Here is a 26,652-nt window from a genome sequence, read left to right on the forward strand (position 1 = left end):
TTTCTATTATAGCAAAATTGCCTAGAAAATGGTACACGCACCGCATTGGTGAACGCACAGCGCACAAACCGCTCTAATATGAACCTACTCATAGACATTCATTGCACAGGCGCTTGAAAAAAAGGCTGAAAACGCTTCTAGTGTGAATGAGCCCTCACAGAAGGTAATACACACTGGTGAGAAGCGCTATTCATGTGCTGAGTGTGGGAAATGTTTTTGGCATGAGTCATTGCTTATTCAACACTTATGTTAAGTGCGGAAAATGTATTGGCTACAAATGTTACGATTCACTTTGTCTTTTTTTTTTTTTTTTTGCACAAGAAAGCATATTTACTCAGAATGCAGAGGATTATTTCATGCTACTCAGTGTATTGGTTTGTAAAGCGTTAAAGTCCCTGAACTGAGGTGACATCATGAAATAAATATGGGTATATATAGTACTAAGCCTAGTTAGAACTTGTCTTGTGTTCACTCACTTACTTTCCATTGCAATGGTTAATAAACCAGGTGTTTTATCCATATAAATGAGGCAGGATCTGCAGTTGCATGCATGTAAGTAAAAGCCAAAACACTTTTATCTGGCTGGACCAACACTCCTGATAACACAACACAAGTGCTGAAATTATCACTATTTGTTTTTGTCGGGAGCCGAATAAACCAGATTTTACATCACAATGATTTCCCTGCTTTGCATAATTCAAAGTCAGGATACAACCCTTTAAAGTAAACCAGAGACGGGAAAATAAAAAAGATTTTATACATACCTGGGGCTTCCTCCAGCCCCATCCGCCTGGATCGCTCCCACGCCGCCATCCTCCGCTGCCTGCAGCTGCGAGATCCTGATCCCGTCACTGACATCATCAGAGCCAGCGTACGCAGATGAAGTGCGCCCCCTACGTATCTCTCCAGCGGCTGCTGCAGAGATATGCAAACAACGCACTTCTCTTACACTAGACTGGGTCCATCTGACGGAAGTGCGGGGACCCGGTTCTCGTAGCTGCGGGCAGCGGAGGACAGCGGTGTGGGAGCAATCCAGGCGGATGGGGCTGGAGGAAGCCCCAGGTATGTATAACATCTTTTTCATTTTCCCATCTCTGGTACACTTTAATGAGAAAAGAATATTATCAAGCAGTATTTCAGCGCACATCCTATTAACAAGTTCTCATCCGCATAAGTCCATCAGCAAATAAAACGTTCAAGTGTCCAGCCTTATGTCCCTGACCTGAAGCACAGAGGCTCCTGGATTCATGCCCTCTCTGACCAGTTTAGCAGTGGTCAGAGACGTCCGGTGAGTGTGCCTTTTTATAAGGGTGAATCTGGTGGTGGCCCTGGAAAGCATACTGATCATAGCAAGATACATAACACTTGAACATTTTATTTGCTGATGGACTTCTGTGTATGAGAACTTGTTAATAGGATGTGCGCTGAAATACTGCTTGATAATTGAATGATCACAGCCTAAGATCTAATTGAAGTGCACTCTGGTTATGCGTATGGCTCAAAAGGTTAGATCCGCTTGAGCGCTTTGAAATTGATTTGTTTTAATGTAAAAATAAGAATGTGAGTCTCCAGGAAAGTTCTATATAACATTGTTATTTACCTGCTGTGAGCTGCAGATGTGGGGATATTAGAAGCTCCCATTTATCCAGACTGAGCTGAGGACAGGTGATTTCCCTCTCTCTGAGTCTTTGTTTTACAGTCATATGAAACAGTATGTGAACCCCTCTTGTTTATTATTTTTCCCTTTTGGCATTTTCTGTACGATTGGCTAAGCCTTTGAACCTGGTTTAACCACTTCATCTTCCCCTTAAAAATCCAGAGCAGTTTTTACCTGTCAGCACTCCTTCCATTCATTCGCCTATTGTAACAATGGGTGTCAGCAAGTAACTGAGTTCTGATTATTTGGTGATCCGCAGTATCACCAATAATACAGATACTATATCTGATTATATGGTGATCTGCAGAATCACCAATAATACAAATATAGTAAACACGATGAGAAGGATGGCTAGTCACCACTTTATTATACAGAGATTGGTGTTTGGTGCAACAGTACAATACTGATAGATTCTCTGAGGTAACCTCACCAGAGGAGCTGGTGGGTGTAATAGCACAATACTGATAACTCTGAGGTAACCTCACCAGAGGAGCTGGTGGGTGTAATAGTACAATACTGATAGACCTCTGAGGTAACCTCACCAGAGGAGCTGGTGGTGTAATAGCACAATACTGATAGATCTCTTAAGGTAACCTCACCAGAGGAGCTGGTGGGTGTAATAGCATAATACTGATAGATCTCTGAGGTAACCTCACCAGAGGAGCTGGTGGTGTAATAGCACAATACTGATAGATCTCTGAGGTAACCTCACCAGAGGAGCTGGTGGGTGTAATAGCACAATACTGATAGATCTCTGAGGTAACCTCACCAGAGGAGCTGGTGGGTGCAACAGTACAATACTGATAGATCTCTGAGGTAACCTCACCAGAGGAGCTGCTGGGTGTAATAGCACAATACTGATAGATCTCTGAGGTAACCTCACCAGAGGAGCTGGTGGGTGTAATAGCACAATACTGATAGATTCTCTGAGGTAACCTCACCAGAGGAGCTGGTGGGTGTAATAGCACAATACTGATAGATCTCTGAGGTAACCTCACCAGAGGAGCTGGTGGGTGTAATAGCACAATACTGATAGATCTCTGAGGCAACCTCACCACAGGAGCTGGTGGGTGTAATAGCACAATACTGATAGATCTCTGAGGTAACCTCACCAGAGGAGCTGGTGGGTGTAATAGCACAATACTGATAGATCTCTGAGGTAACCTCACCAGAGGAGCTGGTGGGTGTAATAGCACAATACTGATAGATCTCTGAGGTAACCTCACCAGAGGAGCTGGTGGGTGTAATAGCACAATACTAATAGATCTCTGAGGTAACCTCACCAGAGGAGCTGGTGGGTGTAATAGTACAATACTGATAGATCTCTGAGGTGACCTCACCAGAGGAGCTGGTGGGTGTAATAGCACAATACTGATAGATCTCTGAGGTGACCTCACCAGAGGAGCTTGTGGGTGTAATAGCACAATACTGATAGATCTCTGAGGTAACCTCACCAGAGGAGCTGGTGGGTGTAATAGCACAATACTGATAGATCTCTGAGGTAACCTCACCAGAGGAGCTGGTGGGTGTAATAGCACAATACTGATAGATCTCTGAGGTAACCTCACCAGAGGAGCTGGTGGGTGTAATAGTACAATACTGATAGATCTCTGAGGTAACCTCACCAGAGGAGCTGGTGGGTGTAATAGTACAATACTGATAGATTCTCTAAGGTAACCTCACCAGAGGAGAAATAAATATGGCAGTCTCCGTATACCTCTTACTTCAGTTCCCCTTTAATATAGGACAGGTTCCACTCTGAATAGGCTTTGGGCATGGGCGACCAAGGAAGCTGTGTGAACATGCTCATTGTTATAGACAGAGAGGGAGGGAGAAAGAGAGACACCAAGCATATATATGTAAATATACACACACACAGACAAATTCCAACACAAACACACACAGACCTAGCCACACAGCCACAGCCTCTCTCTCTCTTCTTTTATTGCTGTCCTACCCAGGCTTGCTGTAATTGTCCTGGCAACAGGGGGTGGAGCTATATGCTCCTTGTGTGTGCTCCTCCCCTTCCTACCTACTGCATGTGAGAATAACTACAAAGGTGAAAACATAAGGACTGGAGTGATAAGACAGCACTCTCACTGTGAAAGCTTATCACTACATGTTAATAAGACATGCTTCTTTAGTGAACCTGTAAAATACAGATTGATGTGTGGTGATGTTTCCACTTGCCTTATTATGATCTTAATGAGTTGTGGCCATTGGTGTTGATTCACTAGCTATAGCGCTGTTAGCTATTAAGGGAAGCCGGGGTTAGGAAGGTTTAAAAGTTATATAAAAAGTAACCTTTATTTTAATGTAAAAGAAGCAGGGCGATTGGCCATTAGAGGATGGGCAACAGCGACATTCAAGGAGAACTGGGGAGGAGATTGTGTCTCAGAAGTTCAGCAGAATAGGTGCTGTATCTATTCCTGACTCTCTCCTCTCTAACTTCAATTCTACAGTTACTATTTCTCATGTCCATCAGCTGGGATACCCTCTGAGTAATGGCTCCGCCCATGCTCTGGGGAAACACAACCAAGAAAGTATAAAAAGCTCCCGCCCCCCTCCAACCTCAGTTCATTTGTGTTTCCGTCCGGAAACACACGGAGAAAGTGCAGCTCCCAATTTTTTGTTTTTTGGCCTCGCCGGAGGGTGAGAGGGTCATGGAGAGCGGTACCTGGTAGCGACGGTTGGTGGTGTGAGGATGTCTAGCGCGACCTGTTGCTGCTGGGGCCGCTGTACGCTTGGACGCCCACGGGTGGGATTGGGCTGTCGGGCTGCTGCCTTCCTCTTGCGCAAGACAGTTCTTGGGCTTATGACGACATCCGGCAGTGACGTCAGTTCCGGAAGTCGTCATGGGAGGCGGACCGGAAGTTGCATCGCGGACGGCGGGGAGATTTTAAAAATGAACGCCTGGCGTGCGGAGGGGCAGCATTATGGAGGAGTCTTCAGCTAACCCAGCTGCTGCCTCCGCAGCCCCGGATGCCTCCGCAACATCTTCCGCATCCAGTGCGGCCGCTGGTCATACACACTCGGATGGTGGGGTGAGTGGGATCTTGGATCCCTGGCTTGTTGTTTCCACATTGGTTTGGAGCCTAATGTTCTCTCTATCCTATTGTGTTTTTCAGGCTAGAGTGGAGTCTGGACCTAGTACAGGTTCAGCAGGGCGACAAAAATCTAAGAAATGTTGCCAATGTTTTACAAAACTGTCATCTAGTTATGCAAAAACCTTGTGTCAGGGGTGTATAGATGCAGTAATCGCTTCTGAGTCGTCCTCTATCTTCAAAAACATTATGAAATCGGTTAAAAGAGATATGAATGATACTTTGCAAAAATTTAAAGAGTCTATTTTACCCCCTGTCTCAGTTCCTGTTGCTGGACCTTCCTCTGCAACGGAGACGGTTGCTCCCTCCCCCACCCCGGCAGTTCCTCCTGCTCCAGTGGCGCCTGCTCCTGAGCTCCCGCCTGTATCTTTTCCTGTTCTCCCAGGGCTACTAGGGGAGGAGTTGGAAGAGGAAGAGGATTTGGAGGGCAGGGAATATGTCTCGGATAGAGAGGAGGGGGAAAATGTTTATTCAGGGGAGGATTCGGAGGACGATATGAAAAGGGCGTCCAGATTTTTGTGTAATACAGATGATATCAATGATCTATTAAAAGCGGTCTACGCCACTGAACAGATTTCAGAGACACCAAAAGAGTTATCAGCTCAGGACTTAGTTTACTCGGGGCTTGCCCAACAATCAGGTCGGGTTTTTCCATTTCATCAGTCAATTAAAAAGATTATCGGTTCACAGTGGAAAGAGCCAGAGAGAAAACTTTTTATCCCTAAGGCAGCCAAGAGGAAGTTTCCCTTTTCTGATTCAGATATAAATCAGTTTGTTAAATGTCCAAAATTAGACGCAGCTTTGTCCAAACACTCCAAAGGGTCAGATCTATCTTTTGAAGATGCAGGAGTCCTGAAGGACGCAATGGACAAAAAGATAGATCTATTACTTAAAAAAGCTTACCCACATTAAAGCCGGGTCAGATTTAAATGATTATGTCAAATCTTTACCAGTGGTCCTGAAATCTGTGGCTTTCTTGGCAGATGCTTTGGTGGAGATAGTTCGTATTTCAGCACGAACTACGGCTCTTATCAACGCTGATGAGGTCCTGTCTAGATCAGCGGAGAAAGGTAAACAATTTCCAGCTAGACGTAAAGGTTTTAAAAACAGGCCTCAGGGTCTTTTCAAGAAACCTATTGTTTAACAGCCAAAAAATCAGCAACAGCAAAGGAAATGGTCCTTTCCTGGGGGCAAAGGCAAGGGGGGTTTTGCGCTTGCAAAGCCAAATCCCCCCAAAGAAAACAAATGACTCGTTACCTGTGGGAGGAAGGCTTCTTTATTTTCTGTCGGAATGGGAAGCAATCAAGCCAGATCCGTTTATTTTGAAAATTATAAAACAGGGTTACCATCCTCAATTTTCTGTTCAACCTCCTCCCAGAGTATTCATCAACAAGCTTCCTCGAGATCAAGTCAAGGCCAAAGGCCTGACAAAGGAAATAGAGAAATTAATTTCAAAGAGAGTAATTGTCTCGGTTCCTCCAGTGCAGGAACTAAAAGGTTATTACTCTCATGTGTTTCTGGTATCCAAAGCAAACGGAGAATTCAGGTTTATACTGAATCTAAAGTCCCTGAATCCGTTTCTGGTATACAAGAAATTCAGAATGGAAAACATATATTCTGTAAGGTCGCTTCTACAAGGAAGAGAATTCTTTGTGGCGATAGACCTTCAGGACGCTTATCTACATATTCCGATTGCGGAATCCCATCAAAAGTTCCTAAGATTTGCGGTTCGAATAGGAAGACCGGTCTACCATTTTCAATTTCAAGCACTACCGTTCGGGATTGCTTCAGCTCCCCGAATATTCACGAAAGTGTTATCAGAAGTCATGAAAGTGATAAGACAACAGGGGATAATAATTGTCCCTTACTTGGACGATCTTTTGATCTTTGCAAATTCAGAGGAGAAGGTCAGAAGGCACAGGGATCTGGTGATCCAGATTCTATCTCGTTTGGGGTGGATGCTGAATTACCAGAAGTCGAAATTAAATCCAACCCAGTCTATTGTATTCCTGGGTTATGTGATAGACTCAGTGGGGGAAAGAATTTTCCTCACTACGGAGAAGATAGTAAAATTACAGGAGGCAATAAGAGAACTTTTATTGCTTCAGGAGATATCAATCAGACAAATCATGAGGGTCTTGGGGTTATTGACAGCCTCCATTCCAGCCGTACCCTGGGCCCAGTTTCACAGCCGAGCGATTCAGAGCTGGTTGTTAAAAACATGGGACAAAACGCAACTAGCATTAGAACATTCAGTGCAGGTTCCAGCATACGTAAAACAAACTCTTCACTGGTGGTTACAGCCCAACCATTTAAATCAAGGAAGGATTTGGAGACAGTTAGATCCTGTAAGGTTATATACAGATGCCAGTGCTTGGGGCTGGGGTGCCACAGCAATGGGTCATCATGCTCAGGGAAGATGGCCCAAACCAATAGCCATGAAATCATCCAATTTCAGAGAACTTCGGGCAGTAAAGGAGGCGATTCTAACCTTCCAGAACATGATATTTCACAAACATGTCCTCATTTTTTCAGACAATGTGTCCGTGATAGCGTATATCAACAAACGGGGGAACCAGATCGACGGTTTTGGTGCAACTTGCATCGGAAATTCTGCTTTGGTCAGAGCAGAATCTCTTGTCATTAGAAGCAGTCCATGTCAAGGGAGTTTTGAACTTGGAAGTGGATTATTTAAGCCGCCACGAAGTGGACCAGGCAGAATGGGAATTAAATCCAGAGGTTTTTCTCTGGATCACACAAAAGGTTGGGGAAGCCGGAGGTAGACCTCTTCACATCCCCAACAAATGCAAAGCTTCCACAATTCTTTTCGATCCACAATTGTCCGAGTTCTCTGGGGTTGGATGCCCTATCGGTCCCTTGGACATTCAACCTAGGTTATGCCTTCCCTCCTCTCAGGTTGCTTCCACAACTGTTGGACAAATTACAGAAAGAGAAAGCAAAGTTAATTTTGATAGCCCCGGTCTGGCCCAAACGAGTATGGTTCTCTACTCTACTCAGTCTCTCGATCCAACCACCTCTGAATCTACCAGTCAGGCCGGATCTATTGAGACAAGGTCCATTGTTTCATGCCAGACCGGAGTTATTCAAACTCTCAGCCTGGATCCTGAAAGGTTAATGTTAAAAAATAAGGGGGTCTCTGATAAGGTGATTGAGACGCTTCTTAAATGCAGAAAGCCGGTAACGCATAAGATTTATAGAAAGACTTGGAAGGTCTATCTTTCTTGGTGCTCCTCTCATAACAGAGATCAGAATCAGATTGGGGCTATTCTAGATTTTTTGCAGGAGGGCTTAGAAATGGGATTGGCCTTAAGCACCTTAAGGGTTCAGTGTTCTGCCTTATCTATACTACTGGACAAACCTTTGGCACAGGAAAGGTTGCTGAAGGATTTTTTTCGAGCAATTCAAAAATCCACCCCAGTGAAACAAAAAGTTTTGCCTCAATGGGATTTGTCCCTAGTTTTGAATGTTTTATCCAAAACCCCCTTTGAACCCATTGAAGACATTGATCTAAAATTTCTTACCTTGAAAGTAGCCTTCTTGGTAGCAATCACGTCGGCCAGGCGTCTAGGAGATCTGCAAGCCCTGTCAATTAAAGATCCTTTTCTCACTATTTTTCCGGACAAAGTGGTTTTACGTCTGGATCCTAATTATCTACCCAAAGTTTCTTCTGATTTTCATCGAACCCAGAACATTGTTCTACCTTCTTTTTGCAGCAATCCTTCCTGTGCGAAAGAGGCTGAATTTCATTGTTTAGACGTTAGGAGGGCAATTCTTGCATATTTAGAGAGGACAAGAGACTTCAGGAAGTCCTCGCATTTGTTTGTTCTCTTTTCGGGGAAAAATAAGGGTCAGCAAGCATCCAGACAAACTTTAGCAAGGTGGATCTGTGAGGGTATTGCACTAGCGTATAAGGTCTCAGACTCCACTCCACCATCAAGCATCAAGGCACATTCGACACGGTCCTTGTCAACATCTTGGGCAGAGAGAGCTGGTGCCTCGATTCAACAAATATGTCAAGCGGCTACCTGGGCAAGTCCTTCCACTTTTGTCAAGCACTACAGAGTGGATGTATTATCGCAGCAGGATCAGTCGTTTGGCAGAAAGGTGCTACAGGCGGTAGTCCCTCCCTAGGTGGGTTTCTTACTTGCTTATCTCTCAGAGGGTATCCCAGCTGATGGACATGAGAAAGCACCTGTTAGTCTTACCGGTAACGGTGTTTCTGTACAGCAGCTGGGATACCGTCTACTACCCTCCCTTAGCCTGTCGCACTTCCTTATACCTATCTTCTGTTTTGAGTGGGTCACTAGGAGGTGCTTCGCTCCTCTTCTCCCGGTGTTTCGGTCTTTTTACTTTTTATACACTGAGGTTGGAGGGGGGCGGGAGCTTTTTATACTTTCTTGGTTGTGTTTCCCCAGAGCATGGGCGGAGCCATTACTCAGAGGGTATCCCAGCTGCTGTACAGAAACACCGTTACCGGTAAGACTAACAGGTGCTTTACATGCTATAAAACACAAATTTCACTAATTATAGTGCTGCCAAACTGCACAACTAAACTACTGTTACGAACACAAAGAGAGCAGCGCAACTTATTTCCTCTGTGCACGCTACATCACGTGACTTAGTATTTCCTCTGTGCACGCTACATAGCGGCCGCTTTAGTGAAGGATCGCGGGAGCAATACATCACTACCGCGCGACAAATCAAGGCAGTGGCCGTTGTTAAAGGGATACTGTAGGGGGGTCGGGGGAAAATGAGCTGAACTTACCCGGGGCTTCTAATGGTCCCCCGCAGACATCCTGTGCCCGCGCAGCTGCTCACCGATGCTCCAGCCCCGCCTCCGGTTCACTTCTGGAATTTCTGACTTTAAAGTCAGAAAACCACTGCGCCTGCGTTGCCGTGTCCTCGATCCCGCTGATGTCATCAAGAGCGCACAGCGCAGGCCCAGTATGGTCTGCGTCTGCGCAGTACACTCCTGGTGACATCAGCGGGAGCGAGGACACGGCAACGCAGGCGCAGTGGTTTTCTGACTTTAAAGTCAGAAATTCCAGAAGTGAACCGGAGGCGGGGCCGGAGCATTGGGGAGTGGCTGCGCCAACACAGGATGTCTGCGGGGGACCATTAGAAGCCCCGGGTAAGTTCAGCTCATTTTCCCCCGACCCCCCCCCCCTACAGTATCCCTTTAAGTAACGCATGCTATGTTGCCACTAGCGCATGTAGCGTGCACAGAGGAAATTTTAAGCTAACTTTTAAACCTTCCTAACCCCAGCTTCCCCTAATCAGGTAGTCCTTGTTGTATATGTGGACGAGGTCAGCCAGATTCTCTGCTCTGCATGGCCTGACCTATATTCATCATGGAATATTATGTTAGTGGCTTGTATAATCAGCTGTTGCAGCAGGACTTGTAATTCCATTAGGAATAGCGGCCGTGTTGTTTGGCCTCGCTCTCCCTGACCTCCCCACACTGTAATCTTGGATTGCAGGTTACTATTACAGTAAAGCACTTTCTCCAACTAGAGCAGATATAGCCCCGCCCCCTTGTCATAGCCTCTGAAGAAGCGCTTGTGTGTGAAACTGCCGTCAGGCTTCCAGCAACCAGCACCCACCATTATCCACCCCCGCACCGGTACGTGTTTAGTCTCTTCTTATGGACTGTGAGGTGATGATGTAACACACAGCCTACTTGTCTGCACATTGCCAAATAAAGGAAGTTGTACAGCAGTGCCGACCATCCTCTTTCCTTTCACCCCTAATGATAATTGTTCCTCCCCTCAGAATTCTCTAACAGGAAGTGATGATGTTTCTCTATTTGCAGCGCGGAGTCCCGGCATCAGGAACCTCTCAGAGACTCGTCTCTCTGTATCCACAGACTGTACACCACCTGTCTAACCCCGAGGGGCCTCATACCCAGCACAGTTCTCCCCCTGCTGGAGGGTCTTATTCCTGTTCCACATGTGCGAAATGTTTTACGGGGAAATCACAGCTTGTCAATCATGAGAAATCTCACACTGTAGAGAAGCCCTATTCATGTGCTGAGTGTGGGAAATGTTTTGGGTATAAATCAGAGGCTTGACGTACATGAGAGATCTCACACTGGTGAGAAGCCCTATTCATGTGCTGAGTGTGGGAAATGTTTTACTGATAAATCATATCTTGTCACACATGAGAGATATCATACTGGTGAGAAGCCCTATTGATGTGCTGAGTGTGGGAAATGTTTTGTGAGTAAATCACATCTTCTCACACATGAGAGATCTCACACTGGTGAGAAGCCCTATTCATGTGCTGAGTGTGGGAAATGTTTTTGGCATAAGGAAAATGTATTGGCCACAAATGTTCTGATGCACTTTGTTTTGTTTTATCTTCTTTTTTTAATATATTTACACAGAATGCTGAAGATTTTTTCATGCTACTCAGTGCATTGGTTTATAAAGTGTTAGTCCCTGAACTGAAGTGACATGATGAGATAAATATGGGTACATATAGTACTGAGCCTAGTTAGCACTTGCTTTGTGTTCACTTTTTTTATTTTCTAATGTAAGGCTTATGAACCAGGTGCTTTATCTATACAAATGAGGTAGGATCTACAGTCATATGCAGCCATGGCTCTCCTGAAGAGTAAATAAAAGCCAAAACACATTTATCTGGCTGAATAAACACTCCTGATAACACAAGAGTGCTGAATTTATCATTATTTGTTTTTGCTGGGAGCTGAATACACCAGTTTTTACACTACACTAATTTCGCTGCTGTGCATAATTCAGAGTCAGGATACAACCCCTTAAAGTGAAAATAAGAATGTGACACTCCAGGAAAGTTCTATATAACATTGTTATTTACCTGCTGTGAGCTGCAGATGTGGGGATATTAGAAGCTCCCATTCATCCAGACTGAACTGAGGATAGTAGATTTCCCTCTCTCTGTGTCTCTGTTTTACAGTCAACAGCCCAAGTTCACCAGGAACTGTCCACCGGCGAACAGTTTGGGCCATCTCTACCAGCGACAGGTACAAGCTCCAAAGAGTGATTAGCACTGTGGAAAAGATCATTAGATCATCTCTGCCACCTCTCAATCTCCACACAGCGAGAATGAGGTCTAGGGCCACCAAGATTATGCGTGACCCCTCCCACCCAGGCAACCGCTTCTTTGAGCTCCTCCCATTGGGCCGCCATTATAGGACCATCCCCTCTAGAACAAACAGGTGTAGCAGCATCATCCCTCCCCTGCTTAGCCTGCCCTCCTGCTGAACTCTACGCCTCCCCTGCTGAGCTCGCCCTCCTGCTGAACTCTATCCCTCTCCTGCTGAGCCCGCCCTCCTGCTGAACTCTATCCCTCCCCTGCTGAGCCCGCCCTCCTGCTGAACTCTATCCCTCCCCTGCTGAGCCCGCCCTCCTGCTGAACTCTATCCCTCCTCTGCTGAGTCCTACCCCCCAGACAGCCGAGACTCCCCTTCGCCCGCTCTGGTCTTCCAAACACTGCAGGGGTGCAGCACCCTCCTAGCACCTCTGTAGTGCAATATCTCCTGCCCAGGTGTATTATTACCCTCATTCTGTAAATGTTTTCCACCTACACTACTTGACTATTGTTCCTGGTTTTGTCTGCCAATGTCTGTTTACCTGTTGCCAATGATAAAGCAGCGCAGCTTAATGACAGGAGCGCAAGGTAAAAGTCTCCAGCGCACTCTATGCTGCGGTAATGCTAACTTACGCGTATTCCATTAGCTTAACGGGTGCGCCACTGAACCTGCCCTGAGCCCCTGGCTTCACAGGATGAGATCCCAGCACTTTGATTGGCCCAATAGACTGTCTATCACGTGGCCGGAAGCCTTTTGGGCCATTCAAACAGGAAGCACCTGTTAAGTTAATAGAGCGCACTTAAGCTTAATAAACCAACCCCATAGTGATAGTAACAAAGGTAGAAATTGAGGAATTATACAAGTATGCCAGGTATTTCAAATATTTAAATAATTTGTACGCAGTTCATTACTTCAGGGAGGATTCAAAGTTTAACAAGTTTATGACAGATGGGAAAAAAGCTGATTTTCAGTCTGTTTGTGTGTATGCAGATTGATCCAAATGTCTACCTGATGGCAGGAGCTCATACAAGGCATTTCTGGGGTGAGCGTTGTCCTTTATAATGTTTTTGGCCCTTCTCATACAGCGAGTCTTATACAGTTATCCAGAAGTCTCAGCATCCAGAAGGAAAAACTCTGACCTTGCAGGATGCATAAATCTAATTTTACAGTTCTTTATGCAGTAATAATCCTCTGTTACATTAAGTTAAGTCTGTCTTTTTTCTTAATTTTTTTAAATTACTGTATTTCAACATTAATACTGAGTTTGGTATATAGTGTGGGGTATAGTACTGTTTTTTTTTTTTTTTTTTTTTTTTTTTTTTTTTTTTTACCTAGGCCTATTTTTGACATTGACTCTCAAGCAACCAGAAACTACACTTATCCGGGATTTGCCGATCCTCGGTGGTGCCGGATAATGGGGGTTTTACTGCACAAGAGTTCCAGTGATGGTAGTTCAGTGCCGATAATGACTTCTGCTGTTTTTACAGCTCGCTGCAGGGCTTCTCTGGCAGCCTTGGTGCAGCTGTTGTACCAAGCCGGCATGCAGTTGGTCAGACTGCTTTTTATAGTGCAGTGATGGCTAACCATGGCACTCCAGCTGTGACAAAACTACAAATCCCATCAGGCCTCTGCCTCCCTGAGTTATGCTTAGAGCTGTCAGAGTATTGCAATGCCTCATGGGACTTGTAGTTCCACCACAGCTGGAGTGCCAAGGTTAGCCATCACTGCTATAGTGCATCTGTAGAAATTAACCAGCAGCTTCTGTGGAAGGTTAGCACTCCTTAGCTTTCTCATAAAGTAGAGGCACTGTTGTGCTTTGCCAGTTACAGCTAAAGCATTGTCAGCCCAGGAGTGGACTATTGCACTGGCCACAGGGCATCTGGGTGTTACTGCAGTACATTGAGGCTCGGGCCTCTTCTGCTTTAGACCTCAGTGGTAGCAGAGACTATAAAATTCAGGGGGCATCTATGTGGACACCTGAACCTGCTCCCTGCTACACGGTACTAATCTGGGATTTCCAGAAACCTGTAACGTATGCTGGCAGACCTTCAGCATCTACCCCATATATACTCAAGTTAAAGGGATACTGTAGGGGGGTCGGGGGAAAATGATTTGAAGTTACCTGGGGCTTCTAATGGTCCCACGCAGGCATCCTGTGCCCGTGCATGCCACTCACCGATGCTCCGGCCCCGTCTCCGGTCCACTTCTGGAATTTTAGACTTTAAAGTCTGAAAACCACTGTGCCTGTGTTGCCGTGTCCTCGCTTCCCCTGATGTCACCAGGAGTGCACGGCACAGGCACAGACCATACTGAGCCTGCATAGAACGCTCCTGGTACCATCAGTGGGAGTGAGGACACAGCAACGCAGGCGCAGTGGTTTTCAGACTTTAAAGTCTGAAATTCCAGAAGTGAACCGGAGGAGGGGCCGAGCATCAGTGAGTGGCTGCGCAGGCACAGGATGTCTGCGGAGGACCATTAGAAGCCCCGGGTAACTTCAACTCATTTTCCCCTGACCCCCTACAGTGTCCCTTTAAAGTCTATGCTCAGCTTATACCTAAAAAAATGTGAAAAATGATTGACTCAGGTAGAAGCTAAAAGGTATGTATTCAAAGGGAACCTAAACTGAGAAGGATATGGATTTTTCCTTTTAAAATAATACCAGTTGCCTGACTCTACTGCTGATCCTGTGTCTCTTAGGGCCTGTTTCCACTACACGCAGATTCTGCATGCAGAAAACTGACTCCAATGAATGCCTATGGGAAACCTGCATCAGAAAAATTGCATTCAGTGGAAACAGGCCCAAAGGCTTTCATTGGAGTCAGTTTTCTGCATGCAGAATCTGCGTGTAGTGGAAACAGGCCCTAATACTTTTAGCCACGGCCCCTCAACAAGCATGCAGATCAGGTGCTCTGACTGAAGTCAGACTGGATTAGCTGCATGATTGTTTCAGGTGTGTGAATCAGCCACTGCTGCAGCCAAAGAGTTCAGCAGGACTGACAAGCAACTGGTATTGTTTAAAAGGAAACATCCTCCAACCCTGGTCTTTTGGTTTATTTTGTTTATTTTGTTTTCTTTTATTTCTTTGCTATTGTTGATTTCATTTCTTTTTTGTATTGCTGTTTTATCGTAGTGTTGTAAGTCTTTATGCCTATATTCTTATTTGTGGAGTAGGGAACCTACTGGTGTAACAGGGTGGACTGCACAGTTTGTGCTGATCTATAGTTGTGATGGACTGCATGTCCCCTGTATGTTTTGCTTTCTTAGCGAAGGACTTTCATCCAGTTGTCTCCCACAAGGGTGCCTCTATTTTCTATATGTTATATATTGTTTTATGATGTATGATATATTTTTTGCTTTCAGTAAAAAGATGATTGATAAAAAAGGAGACATCCATATCCCTCTCAGTTAAGCTTTAGAGTTTACCAGAGCTCGTTTCAGTAAAAAGATTTTTACATACCTGGGGCTTCCTCCAGCCCCATACGCTCTGATCGCTTCCACACCGCTGTCCTCAGTCTTCTGCAGCGCCAGTACCGGGTCTCCACACTTCCGTCACTCGGAGCCAGTCTGACATAAGAGAAGTGCGCCCTCTACGTATCTCTCTAGCAGCTGTTGTTGGAGAGATACGCAAAGAGCGCACTTCTCCTGCGTAGACTGGAGCCGGCTGACAGACATGTGGGGACCCAGTACCGGCGCTGCAGAAGGCTGAGGACGGCGGCATGGGAGCGATCAGAGCTTATGGGGCTGGAGGAAGCCCCAGGTATGTATAAATCTTTTTTTTTTTTCAAATTCTTTATTGACAAAGAGGTATACATAAGAAAACTGACACATTACAATAAAATATCATCATATGAGTTTCACATGGTTCATGTCAGTTGCAGCAGAATCACCTTATATTGCATACAAACACCATATGCTAATAACAGTAAAAGAAGCAGAGCACAGAAGATGGGTTAAGTTGTATGGATACCTCTGACACATTTCACCCTCCTCGTCTCTAAAGAATATCATCAGGTGGCGGGAGGGATGAGCTTCTACTGCTAACGTAGCAGGGCTGTTAACAAAACATGAACTGCTCCGGCTAAGGTTAACGTCAGGGAGGTTAAACGTGATAAGTCAGGATTTCTGAGCGTGTGTGTGACAAACACCAAGAGGGGTATGAGGAGAGCACAGAATGCAATTTCTCAGGTAACACCTCATGGCTGTGCCAAGGCATCTTTCAGGTCTTCCGATTCTCTATATACAGACCATAGATTCCACATCTTGGAAAACAACTCTTGTTTATTTATAAAGGGGCATCCTATCTCTCTCTAGGCTTTGGATCTGATCTAATTCTTGGATCACTTAGGTAAAAGTGGGTAAAGTGGTTTTGCCCCCAGAGTCTGACTAAAACTGTTTTGGCAGCATTTAAAATATGTCTGACAACAGATTGTTTGTAAGCTTTCATTTTCCAGTTATGCATATGTAACAAATAAAACGAACAGGTGAAAGGTGTGTCTCTATTTGTCATTTCCCTGATCAGTTTCTCGACCGCTTTCCAAAAGTGAGAGAGTTTATCACAACTCCAAAGTATATGTACCAAAGACCCTACTTCAGATTTACAACGCCAGCAGTTAGGGTCTTTGAGTGGAAAAAACTGACTAATTCGTAGGGGAATGTAGTACCAGCGTGCCAATATTTTATAATTGTTTTCTTGGATACGGACAGCAACACTAGATATGTGTGCAAAGATGCACATATTAACTCTCTCTTTTTTTGTGAATGTAACGCCCAGATCCTTTTCCCATTCTTGTAGGTATTTTAGGTCTTCTAGGGGTCTGTCAATAAAGAGTTTGTAGACTAAGGACAGGGTTTGTTTGATTGGGCCTGCTGCCAAACATGCATCTTCAAAGGGAGTCTTATCCTATGAGGTGTGTTCACATCTAATGAAGCTAAAAGATGCCTAATTTGGAGAAGGCCCCACCAATCCAGTGACTGATTATTAAATAGCGATCTGAGTTCTGCTAGGGCAAGCCATCTTTGATCCTTATGAATCTTGCTAATATCAAAGTGTGGTAATGACCTCCATTCCCTTAGATAAAGCTGAGAACAGCCTTGTGGGAATTCTGGGTTGTAAAGATGGGAAGAAGAGGCGTGGGCCAGGGGGAGATCTGCTGAGAGGATCTGGCTGCCTGCAGAGTTGTGTACACCAACTGTGAGGTAGACAACTGGTTTTTAGGGTTTATGAGGCCCAAGGCAGGAGTCGAAGTGGGGAAGAGGTGAGTGATTGCTCCAGGGATACCCATTGTTTAGTAATGACATGTCTGTTCCAGTCCACAATACGTGTGAGTAAAGCAGCCCAATAATAACTTAGTACATCAGGGACTGCTAGGCCACCATCAGCTTTAGTCCTATATAGTGTGAAGCTATTAATTCGTGGGGGGTTGCCTTTCCAAATGTATCTGTTAAAGACCAAGTGTAAAGAACTCTTTTGGAATAGCTACTGGGAGAGTCTGAAAAAGGTAAAGCAGACGTGGCATAAGATTCATTTTGATAATGGAGATTCTTCCCAGCCATGAGAAATGCGGCATATTCCATTTTTTGAGATCTGCAGATAGCTTATCCAAAAGAGGCGGAAAGTTGGACTTAAATATATCTCTGACATCAGGTGTCAATTTGGTACCTAAATAAGTGATGTGGTTTGTATGCCATTTAAAGGGGAAATTGTCTTTAATCTGACCCATTAGATTAGCGTCTAGGCTTACATTCAGAGCCTCACTTTTATCATAGTTAATTTTGAAGAGAGAGAGAGACCCAAATTCGCCAAACTCTGCCATCAAGTTAGGGAGAGAAATGACCGGGTTGGAGATGTAGAAGAGCAGGTCATCCGCGTATGCAGCTACTTTATGCATGGTATGCCCAATTTGGAGGCCGGAGACATCAGGGTTGTCCCTTATACGGCACAGGAAAGGCTCCAAGGCCAAAGCAAATATTAAGGGGGAGAATGGACAACCCTGTCTAGTTCCATTACCAATTGCCAGGCTATCTGACAGAACTCCATTAACCCTAATACGGGCCGATGGTCTGGAGTACAAACAATTAAAGAGGAGCTGTTAGGTATAGGGTTTCAGAGAAAAAAAACACATATATCAGTAGCTAAATATTGGCTGTACATACATTACATATGCATTTCACTGTCCACGTTTGGATTTCACAGAATTTCTATATAGTATTTGCAGAGAATGATGCTCCTGACAGCTCATGGCAGGTTCCATGTTTGTCTGTCTCGTATGAAGCCAATTGTGATGTAATATCCTCCCTCCTTCCTGATGATTTGACTCACAAAAAAGATCCTAATGGTTCATGATCCGGACAACACTATTGTGCAGTGAATATTAATTAGCCATGTGGCTAGGAACAATAGTGACTCATGCAGTATACTCTAATGGAACATGTGCCCTGTGATTTTTCAGTGCTGTGAATTGTAGGCTGCTGTTACAAGCTGCTGTAACATGAGCCTGTAACTTCCCACTGTGAAAGCAGCCTTAGGGCGGGTTAGGGAAATGAAGGGGGAGGACCCAAGGTAGTGCAGAGTGGGGAGAATAAGCAGCCCCAGAATGCTTTGCAGTATGTTATGCGGCCTGCCGGCGTCCTTAGGAGCTTGGGAATAACCAGCCTTGCTGTTCAGCAAGCATCAAAGTAAGAGAGATTTTTAACTTCAGTATTGCCTTTTTGGCTTCCTTCTAAACTGTTTAACACAGGAGAATAGAAGTTTAAATTAGCTTTTGCAGCCTGACAGTTACTCTTTAAAGAGACTCCGTAACAAAAACTGCATCCTGTTTTTTATCATCCTACAAGTTCCAAAAGCTATTCTAATGTGTTCTGGCTTACTGCAGCACTTTGTACTATCACAGTCTCTGTAATAAATCAACTTATCTATCTCTTGTCAGACTTGTCAGCCTGTGTCTGGAAGGCTGTCAAGTTCTTCAGTGTTGTGGTTCTGCTATGAACTCCGCCTTCCAGGCCCCTCTATGCACCCTACCTGTGTGTTATTTAGATTAGAGCAGCTTCTCTCTTATCTTTTACAAGCTGGATAAATCGTCCTCTGAGCTGGCTGGGCTTTCACATAGTGAGGAATTACAGACAAGGGCAAAGCTGTTTGCAGGAAGAAAAGAGCAGCCTGAAACTTCAGTGCATGCGAGATGCAGGGGGAAAGAAACACAAATGATCTCTTGAGATTCAAAAGGAAGGCTGTATACAGCCTGCTTGTGTATGGATGTATTTTCTATGTGTGGACTACTTCCTGTTTTGGTGGCCATTTTGTTTGTTTATAAACAAACTTTTTAAAACTTTTTAACCACTTTTAATGCGGCGAGGAGCGGTGAAATTGTGACAGAGGGTAATAGGAGATGTCCCCTAACGCACTGGTATGTTTACTTTTGTGTGATTTTTAACAATACAGATTCTCTTTAACACGCACGCATTCCATCTCCTAGGCCAGTGATGGCTAACCTTGGCACTCCAGCTGTGGTGGAACTACGAGTCCCATGAGGCTTTTCAATACTCTGACAGTTCTAAGCATAACTCGAGGAGGCAGAGGCATGATGGTATTTGTAGTTTTGGCACAGCTGGAGTGCCAAGGTTAGCCATCACTGTCCTTGGCCAATGTGAGACAACACCTCCATCATCCAGGTCCAATCCACTCGGTCAAATGCCTTTTCGGCGTCTGTTGATAAAAGCATACAAGGTATGTTGGCTGACCGAGCGGACTGGACTAGGTTTAGTGTGCGGATTGTTTTGTCCCTGGCTTCCCTATCTGGGATAAAGCCCACCTGGTCCCAATTGACCAGGTGACCCTTCCAGGGAGCAAGTCTATTGGCTAGTGTTTTGGCAAATATCTTGAGAACAAGATTGAGAAGTGAGATGAGCCTATAGCTCGCGCAAGAGGTGGGATCTTTACCAGCCTTATGGATCACGGAGATATGTGACTCCAGTGTTTGTGGCGGGATTGAGACAGGGTTGTCTGGGTCAGCTATAGCATTAAAAGTGGCTCATAATCTGGGAATCAGCAATTGTTTGTATTTCTTGTAGTATTCAATAGGAAGCCCGTCCAGCCCCCGGGCTTTGCCTGGTTTGAGCTGAGCGATCACCCTGGCTACTTCGTCTTCAGTGAAGCAGGCATCTAGTTCCCCAATCATGTGAGGCTGAAGGCTTGGCATTCTTGAGGAGCATAAATATGCCTGTATTCTACTGCGAAAGTCTGCTCTAGAGTGCTGATCTTGTTTGTCTAGAAGGTTATAGAGACCTGCATAAGATTCTCTAAAGGCTCTCGCCATTGACTCATTCCTAATGTGGTGTTTAGCTTTATGATCAATAATCCTGGCAATGTAATTCCTTTGTTGCTGCTGATGCAGAGCTCTCACCAGACGCCTACCTGATTTATTGCCATGTAAATAGTAGAGGTTCTGTAACCTGAAAGCTGCTTTTTGGGGTTTAAAGTGCATAATTTTCTTAACTTTTTCCCTGGCACTAGTCAGGTTGTCATAATCCTGTTGTAGGAGGTTTTTTGTGTGTTTTTGTTCAAGAGTCAGAATCTCCTGAAGCAGCCTGGACAGCTCTGCGTCTCTCTCTCTCTCTCTCTCTCTCTCTCTCTCTCTTCAGCTTCGCCCCCAATTGGATTAAATAGCCTCGTAGAACATATTTATGGGCCTCCCAAACAGTGGGCTCAGGGGCTTCTCCATTGTTATTGACCGTGAAATAATGTTCTATTTCTCTCCTAATTCTGTCGGCTGTGTCATTTAGCATTGTGGTATTAAGTTTCCAATTGAAGGGTCTTTCATTTTTGGTCCTATTAACTAAGGTCAGCAGAACTGGTGCATGGTCAGAGTACGTCATAATACCAATAGAGGCATTAACCACATCGGACAGTAAGTTATGTGTTATCCGAATGCTTCTCTTGCTTACTGACCTCGCTGCGAGCATTTCTCCTTAGCCTCTTCCTCCCAGTCTGCTGCAAGAAACTGACACTTCCTGTAACTATGGAGACACATCCATATGGCAGCTCTATATCTCCAGCAGCTGGCTGCGAGCGTTCCTCCTTAGCTTCTCCGGTAAATCTGCCTCTTCCTCCCAGTCTGCTGCAAGAAACTGACACTTCCTGTAACCATGGAGACACATCCATATGGCAGCTCTATAACTCCAGCAGCTGTCTGCGAGCGTTCCTCCTTAGCTTCTCCGGTAACTCTGCCTCTTCCTCCCAGTCTGCTGCAAGAAACTGACACTTCCTGTAACCATGGAGACACATCCATATGGCAGCTCTATATCTCCAGCAGCTGTCTGCGAGCGTTCCTCCTTAGCTTCTCCGGTAACTCTGCCTCTTCCTCCCAGTCTGCTGCAAGAAACTGACACTTCCTGTAACCATGGAGACACATCCATATGGCAGCTCTATAACTCCAGCAGCTGGCTGCGAGCGTTCCTCCTTAGCTTCTCCGGTAACTCTGCCTCTTCCTCCCAGTCTGCTGCAAGACACTTCCTGTAACCATGGAGACAAATCCATATGGCAGCTCTATATCTCCAGCAGCTGTCTGGGGACTAATAATAATAATGATTTGTTATTTTTCTTGTCATTTTATATGTGATGTATCAGTATATGTAGATGAGACTGCTGTGTGGCAAATGATAATAGATTGTTTAGCTTGATGGGCAATCTGTAACTGAGAGGGTGTTCCAAGCACTACCCCATAGAGCAATATTAATCCATGCCATGCACTGATGAGGATCAGCCAGTCTGTATTCATGTTGGATTATTGAGGCTCTGTAATATTAACAAGATGACTCATCATTGCATTCCAGCGGTTTTGGGGGTGTGTTTAGCTGACGGGGACAATAAAGGAGTGATTTGCATATTCAGCAGTGATGCATTGTGGGAGACATCATATGCTCACTCCACTCTGAATAATTTCAAGTACCTTCTATTTTGGGAAGGCAAATTTCTGTTTTGCTTAACACTGAGTCCATTTTGGTCCCTTTTATGCCCTTTACACACTCCAAGGAGTTCTGGTTCACCATGAGCTTTATAGGCAATCTGCAACTCTTAGTAAAGGAGATCCCACAAACAGTGGCTGCAGTTAGTCTATTCACCACAAGATGGCGATCACACACTGACAGGAAGTGATGTCAGAAAGGAACAAGAGAAGTTGCAGGAAGTGGAGAGGAGACGTTGTTGGAAGAGGTAATTGTGTGATTCTTGTTATATACTAGCACATATATGGCTGCTGGGCATTGTACAGGATGTATTGCAGTGGGGAGATCAGTGCAGACATGGGCAAGTATGAGGATAGTAATAGTATGAATGAGCATAGAGATTGTATGCAGCAATAACTGTATATAGGAGAGATGGGGAAGAGAGCATTAGTGTTAGATGGAATGTGAGCAGTCACACAGGGCTTTTCTCCTGTCTGACTCACAGTGCTTGGGAGCTGCAGCCACAGAAGGCACAGTCAGTAGCACCCCCTCCCCTCCTGGGCATTAAATAGGGTGACCATATTTTGATTTCCAAAAAAGAGGACGATCACAACAGCATGTGGGCGTGGTCATGGGTGGGGCCAAATATACAAGACCTTAGCAGTTTGCTGTCCAACTTCGCGGGCATGGAGGGCAGTTTTTTTTCCAGACCACATGGTGGAGGGCCGACCGACCACAAAATGCAATCAGATTCACAGAAGATTTCCCCACAAAATGCAATGAGATTGGCAACAGATTTCCCCACAAATGGAATCCGATTGGCAGCATATTTCTCTACAAATGCAATGAGATTGGCAACAGATTTCCCCACAAATGCAATAAGATTGGCAACAGATTTCCCCACAAATGCAATAAGATTGGCAGCAGATTTCCCCACAAATGCTATAAGATTGGCAGCAGATTTCCCCACAAATGCTATAAGATTGGCAGCAGATTTCCCTACAAATGCAATAAGATTGGCAGCAGATTTCCCCACAAATGCAATAAGATTGGCAACAGATTTCCCCACAAATGCAATAAGATTGGCAGCAGATTTCCCCACAAATGCTATAAGATTGGCAGCAGATTTCCCCACAAATGCAATAAGATTGGCAGCAGATTTCCCCACAAATGCTATAAGATTGGCAGCAGATTTCCCCACAAATGCTATAAGATTGGCAGCAGATTTCCCTACAAATGCAATAAGATTGGCAGCAGATTTCCCCACAAATGCAATAAGATTGGCAGCAAATTTCCCCACAAATGCTATAAGATTGGCAGCAGATTTCCCCACAAATGCTATAAGATTGGCAGCAGATTTCCCCACTAATGCAATGAGAATTGCTCTCACAGGCCACACAGCACCAGCGTGACAGATCTTATCTGGGGTTTCTTCCTGCTCTTGGCAGCCTATGTGTCCCTCACCTCAGCCCTGCTCCCAGGAGTTATCCTGGGGTCCCCTCCATAGCAGCCGGGGACCTGGTGAGGTTGGCCAGTTCTGCAACTGCACACAGCCATGCCGCCTGCGCAAAATGCTCCCGGCCACACCAGGTCGCCAACTGCTACGGAGGGGACCCCAGAATAACGTCTGGGAGTAGAGGGACACATAGGCTGCAAGGGGCAGGAGGAAGCCCCAGATAAGATCGGTTTGTTTTTTTATAAAAAGCCTTGATGTTTCCTTTAAATGCAACGTACCAGTGCTGCAACAAGCTGATTCATTCAGCTAATACCAGCAATGAAAGGGTTACAGGAGACAGATGTGGGCTGTGCTAGCAGGGCTTGCCTGTTCATTGCACAGAAGACAAATAGAGAGAAGAGGTGTCGGCTTACCAATTAGAGTGTCTGTGGTGTCTGCACGGCCAGTGTGCAGTGTCCCTGTCCCATGGGAGCTTCAAGAGCCAGGATGCTGGGACTGAGCTAAGGGGGACACTTGGCACTCTAGGAGCACGCTGCAGACACGAGGCAGGACTGGACTCTTCGGGGAGTCTCTGCCATTTCAAATAAAGAGAGGTGCACCACGCTATCTCTGCATCTCCTCACTGGCTGGCTGTGTCTGGACCCGACCTCCTCTGTCCTCCATCCTTCTCCTCCTCAGGGCCAGCGAATTCTCCAGTCCACCCCTGGGCGGAGCAGAGCAGTGAAACAGGGATTGATTGCCAAAGAGCCGTTTGGGGAGCCGAACATGAGTCAGAAGAGCCTCTTGCAGAGACAGTGTCTCTGCAAGCGGCTCTTCTGACTCGTGTTCGGCTCTCTGTCTCTGCAAGCGGCTCTTCTGACTCCAGTTCGGCTCTCTTTCTCTGCAAGCGGCTCTTCTGCCGCTGGTGTTCAGCTCCTGTTCAGCTCTCTCACAGGACAATTCAAAATCCCGGCAGGACGGCCCGGACAGGTCTGAAAAAGTGGACCTGTCCGGGCAAAAGAGGACGCCTGGTCAGCCTACATTAAAGGAGTCATTAGGGGATATATCGTAAAATAAGTGGTACTTACCGGTGGCTTCCTCCAGCCCCAAGCTCCCAGGATGTCCCTCGCCGCAGCTCTGCCCGCAGCTGTTCGCCGCAGGTCTGTCCCAGTCCCCGGCGATGATGTCAGAGCGATCTCCAGGTCGCTCTGTACTGCGCCTGCGTGATCGGCGCTGTCAATCACCGCTACGTGAGCCGGAGAGGACGGTGCAGTAGTACTGCACCTGCGCAGTCTGCTTCGGCCCACGTGGCAGTGATTGACAGCGCCAATCACGCAGGCGCAGTACAGAGCAACCTGGAGGTCGCTCTGACGTCATCGCCGGGGACCGGGACAGACCTGTGGCGAACGGCTGCGGCGAGGTACCACTTATTTTACGATATATCCCCTTTAAAGGGATCCTTATATGACTACTGTAGGGGGAAAATAAGTTGTACTTACCAGGGGGCTTCTAATGGTCCCCCTCAGACATCCTGCGCCCGCGCAGCCACTCACCGATGCTCCGGTTCACTAAGGCAGGGAACACACTTATCTTTCAGTGTTCTGCTTGCGTTTTTCTGCATACTTTCTCTGCACACCTAGTGTTTTTCTATGCAGGAAAATGCGCACATTTTTTCACAGCAGCTGATGTAATTCATAGAGAAAACTGAAAAAAAATGTGCATCATGAGTCATCATGCAGAATGTCAGATTTTTTTTTTCTGCGCGCGAAAAACATTGAGTGTGAACTAGCCCATTGATTAACATGAGTTCTCAGTTTTTCTGTGCAGAAAATGTGCATGAAAACAGTCAAGTGTGTTCCCTGCCTTCTGGAATTTCCGACTTTAAGGGCTCGTTCCCACTATCGCGAATCTGCATGCGTCCAACGCATGCAGATCCGCACATGTAATGCAAGTGGATGTGCCTGTTTCCACTGTAGCGTTGTTGAGGTGCGTTTTTTTCAGCGTGAAAAAAACGCACAAAAGAGCCAACGATTTCGCCTGCGTCGGGAATCCGTGCGAATCGCCGCTAATGTATTTAATAGTAAAAACGCATGCGTTTGTTACATGCGTTTTTACCCGCGATTTCGCGTGCGATTTCGCACCTTTTTCAATTTTATTTAGCCCTGGCAGTGTCATGGTTAATTTCGCATGGCACCCTGCCATGCGAAATCGCATGCGAAATCGCGGGTAAAAACGCATGCGGAAACGCATCCGCATGCGTTTTTACAAGCGTCGGAATGCGGCCGAAATCGCGTCGCAACAGTGGGAACGAGCCCTAAAAGTTTTAAACTTTTTAAAGTTTTAATCTTTTAAAGTCAGAAAACTATTGCGCCTGCGCGGCCGCGTCCTCGCTCCCGTCACCAGGAGTGTATTGCGCAGGCCCAGTACAGTCAGCACCTGTGCAGTACACTCCTGGTGATGTCAGCGGGAGCGGGGACACGGGCGCGCAAGCAGGGCTGTGGAGTCAGTACAAAAATCATCCGACTCCTCAGTTTATGAAACCATCGAATCCGACTCCAGGTACCCAAAATGGCTCCGACTCCAGTACTTGCGTATTATCCTGTCTAAATGGACGGCTCAGCAGTTAGACAGGCTGGAAAAGTGTATGCAGCATTTCTACAGCGGCTGATTCACCACGGATCATCTGCTCCGTTTCGCACAACTTTCTTGTGACAAGGTGCCCAAGTACACGCTGGGGACCTCTGTAAATAGAGACAGAGCAGTTCTTGCTCTCTCCGCTCAGCAGCAGCTTTTAGCTCCTCCTTGTAGTATGAAACGGAGGCGGGGCCACAGCGCTCAGTGTTTGGCTGGGTTGACATAGATTTACCGGCTGCCGCTGTTCTGGTAGCCGGAACTCTCTGCGAACGAACCTTCGGGAGGGAGTGGCGGTGACCCGGGCTGCAGCTAGAGGCCAGCCAGGGGGGCAGAGCTCTGAACTCAGTATCCGGCCTGATGATCCCCCACGGACTTCACTACCTCTTCTCCTCAATCAGACCCGGGTGGCCCCGCTACTAGGCCTGAAAGATAAATCGAATTTAAATCGAAATCGCGATCACCAAGATCACAATTTCGGAATCGTCAAATCGACAATTATCGTGATCACGTCTTCCCACAGCGTTGGACATACCTTCTGCACGAGTCAAAACGCTTTCCGACCTCTATCGCCGTCTGCCGGCTCTTGTGCTTGGCAGAACTCCGGGTTCCTGTATGTCACATGACAGACAGGAAGTATTCCATGCATTAGAGCCTGCAGGAGGCGAAGTGGATAGACGGGGATCGCTGGACCTGATGCAGCTTGGGGGACAGAGGAGGCACAGAGAGAGACAGAGAGAAACACAGAGAGAGACAGAGAGAAACACAGCGGGCACAGAGACACAGAGGGGGC

The 26,652-nt window shown here is 46.0% G+C and overlaps 1 protein-coding gene across 1 annotated transcript in view; it reads left to right on the forward strand.

Moving 5' to 3' along the window:
- LOC137537230 (uncharacterized) overlaps window positions 1-26,652 on the forward strand; it is a 73,277-nt gene that overhangs the window by 17,650 nt on the left and 28,975 nt on the right. Inside the window, exons 8-17 of the mRNA XM_068259326.1 lie at window positions 1,176-1,288; window positions 4,786-5,582; window positions 6,140-6,827; window positions 7,678-7,959; window positions 10,555-10,638; window positions 10,794-10,900; window positions 11,033-11,099; window positions 11,719-11,785; window positions 21,218-21,321; window positions 22,011-22,061. Of these exons, the coding sequence (XP_068115427.1) occupies window positions 1,176-1,288; window positions 4,786-5,582; window positions 6,140-6,827; window positions 7,678-7,959; window positions 10,555-10,638; window positions 10,794-10,900; window positions 11,033-11,099; window positions 11,719-11,785; window positions 21,218-21,321; window positions 22,011-22,061 (2,360 nt within the window). The remainder of the gene's footprint in view (window positions 1-1,175; window positions 1,289-4,785; window positions 5,583-6,139; window positions 6,828-7,677; window positions 7,960-10,554; window positions 10,639-10,793; window positions 10,901-11,032; window positions 11,100-11,718; window positions 11,786-21,217; window positions 21,322-22,010; window positions 22,062-26,652) is intronic.

The sequence above is a fragment of the Hyperolius riggenbachi genome, chromosome 10, assembly GCF_040937935.1.
Source record: "Hyperolius riggenbachi isolate aHypRig1 chromosome 10, aHypRig1.pri, whole genome shotgun sequence".
NCBI lineage: Eukaryota > Metazoa > Chordata > Amphibia > Anura > Hyperoliidae > Hyperolius > Hyperolius riggenbachi.